This window comes from Macadamia integrifolia, chromosome 2, assembly GCF_013358625.1.
Source record: "Macadamia integrifolia cultivar HAES 741 chromosome 2, SCU_Mint_v3, whole genome shotgun sequence".
NCBI classification, from domain to species: domain Eukaryota; kingdom Viridiplantae; phylum Streptophyta; class Magnoliopsida; order Proteales; family Proteaceae; genus Macadamia; species Macadamia integrifolia.
Window position 1 is genome coordinate 18597280 of NC_056558.1, and position 2640 is coordinate 18599919.

At 41.8% G+C, this 2640-nt stretch overlaps 1 protein-coding gene across 1 annotated transcript; it reads right to left on the reverse strand.

The window, feature by feature from the left end:
* Positions 1 to 392: 392 nt before the first annotated feature.
* LOC122072262 lies at positions 393 to 1424 on the reverse strand. The gene is made up of 3 exons (XM_042636850.1): positions 1293 to 1424; positions 1074 to 1193; positions 393 to 789 (listed from the first exon to the last, which is right to left on the reverse strand). The coding sequence occupies exons 1-3, from the start codon at positions 1368 to 1370 to the stop codon at positions 520 to 522; spliced, it is 468 nt and encodes a 155-aa protein (XP_042492784.1). The 5' UTR covers positions 1371 to 1424; the 3' UTR covers positions 393 to 519.
* Between the last annotated feature and the right edge of the window lie 1216 nt (positions 1425 to 2640).

Genomic DNA, 2640 nt, shown 5'->3' on the forward strand with positions numbered 1-2640 from the left:
AAGGGCTATGCTGCTGGACAGAGAACTCTTGCCCTAACTACTACTACATGGTGGAATATGCTGCTGGACACTGCTTCTGGTCCAAGACCACATGCCTAATTAAGAAAGAAGCAATGTTAGTGGTTTGTGCCCCTTCATATGGTAAACACAATAGAGTTTGTCCAAATAACACTTAGGTTTGGAGCCAAGGGCTGGCCCAAAGAACAAAACAAAGATGACTATGCCTAGAGGCATCCCAAGGTCGGTGAATTGCCCGGATCGTGTAGTAGCATCTACGGTATTTCAGTAGCGCTCAATGCAGGTTTTTGGTAGGGGTCGATTATTATTAGTTGACTCACTTCTAATGGATACTGACTTCTGGGCAATTGACTACTATTGAAGGATAAACCATATGGGTCGGTCTAGTTGTGCCACTTTATTTACTATTTATGCTTTACTCCAGATTCAAAAGGAAAAAACTCTCACTTGCCACCAGACATAAGATTAATGAGATCTCATTGAAACTAACAAACATAACTGTTAAGCCTTATCTATCATTCTATCCCCCCCATTGAAGTGCTTGGCAATAGCATTGAAGACAGCTTCGTTAACATCCCAGGTATCTTGAGTCTGGTCCTGAGCTTCGGCAATGGCTTCCATGCAAAATGACTGGTTGCACGAAACCTTTGCATGGACCACGATAAGCCCTGTCAGCTCCAATGCCTCTATAGTCGAAACAAGCAAATCTCGTCCTTTTTCGCATTTCACCCGCACTAAGAACCCCTTCTCAATCTTCTCTACTTTCACCACCTGTTACTTCAAATCAACACAGTAAAAGATCAAAATTCAGCTATTGAAACGTTTTGAATATGGGCTGTTATGTTTGAAGGGTTAAACTTGACCTGGTAAGGCCTGAGGGACTGTTTCTATAGGAAACATTGTTTGGCTGCAGAGTTATGATCTGGGTTTCCTCTTTTGGATAGCTTGTTACAAAACAGGCACAGCCCATATATATATGTTTGTGTGTGTGTGTGTGTGTGTGTGTGTGTGTGTGTGTGAGAGAGAGAGAGAGAGAGAGAGAGGAAATAACAGACCGTGGGGACTTGAATTGGATGGTGGATGAGGTTAGCATATTCAACGTTCAAGGCCTCCAATTTGATCTTGAGTTGGCTAATATAGTCAAGAGCGTCCAGGATAATGGAGCTCTTCCTTACCTGCATTAATAGTAAGTGGCAAAACATCACATACACATGAGCTTTCAGAAACGAAACATAAATGAACGTGGAAACGTAATAATCTTTATCTTCATTTACCGATTTGGAGTGGGTAAGCGACCGCAGTAACTTAAACTTCCGGCGCAATGCCACTCTCCTTTGGATTCTTGAAGCCATTTCTCTCTCTCTCTCTCTCTCTCTCGTTGGTTCTTTGAGGATTTTAACTTTGAATTGGTTATCTATCAGCAAGGCGACTCTGGCTTTTATTGGAGAAAGAAGGATTGTGTTGGATCTTCGTGATCCAAGTTACAGTAATGCCCTTGTTTTTGTCGTAAATCGTGAAGCACTATTGAGATGACGAATAGACAGATTCATTCCTTCAGACCCATACGACCGGAAAGCATCTGTGATCGAGGCAGTCTCATTTGTTTCATATTATGCAGATACAACTTTTTAAGCATTCGAGGTGGTCTGGTTCTGAATTTTGAATTCTTGTTAACATGCATCCTTGTCTATCTTCGGGAGGGAGTAGGGACTAAGGACCCCATTAAACGCTAATTAACAAACAATATGAGATTTTAAGAAGTCAAGAAATGATATTAAAAAGAGATGGCTCATGTGGGTTTACCTGTTAGGAGTACATTGAACTCAAATCCCACTAAAGTTTTAACCCCCCCACACACCCCCTCTTCCCCCCAAAAAAGAATTCCCACTAAAGGAGGGATTTGACTCAGATGTCAAGTATGAAGTTTGGGAGTTGGGACAGACTCACGGGTTGTAACTTACACTGTCACACAACCCCGATTAAAATAATAATAAAGAAAAAAGAATTGAGGCTCTTTGTTTCTGAGTCTCTGAGTCTCTGACTCCTTGAGCTTCAGCACATATAAGAGAATTATTATTATTATTATTATTATTATTATTATTATTATTATTTTGGTAGAAAAGCACATATAAGAGAAGCCAGTGGTAATTTTGTGATTATTGTTGGCACGTCAGGGTAGTTTCATTGAAGAAAGGACGGGTATTATCAGAATATTCAGAAGATAGAGAGAGAGAAGATGGTTTGGTTTGGTTGCATCGGGGAGCAGAAGTGAGGACAAAAGGACAAAAGAGGAAGTAAGGGATGATTTGGTTTGGTTGCATAGGCAGCAGAAGTAAGGACAGCAAGAAATACCATCAATCTCTCTCTCTCTCTCTCTCTCTCTTGCACGCTGATATGGTAATCAGGCCATCAGGGGGATGGCGAAAGGAACTGGACTGGTTGGGGAAGCCGTGAAGGCGAGGGAGGATAGAGTAAGTGAGACAAAGAGGGTAGGCAGACTTGAATCACGAGGGTCTCGTTTTGGTTAATTTTTTGTCTCCAACAAAGCATCTCCTCCTCCCAGTGGTCGCAGGTTCACATGTTCCTAAAACAACCACCAGTACTCGACTCCACCACATTCTC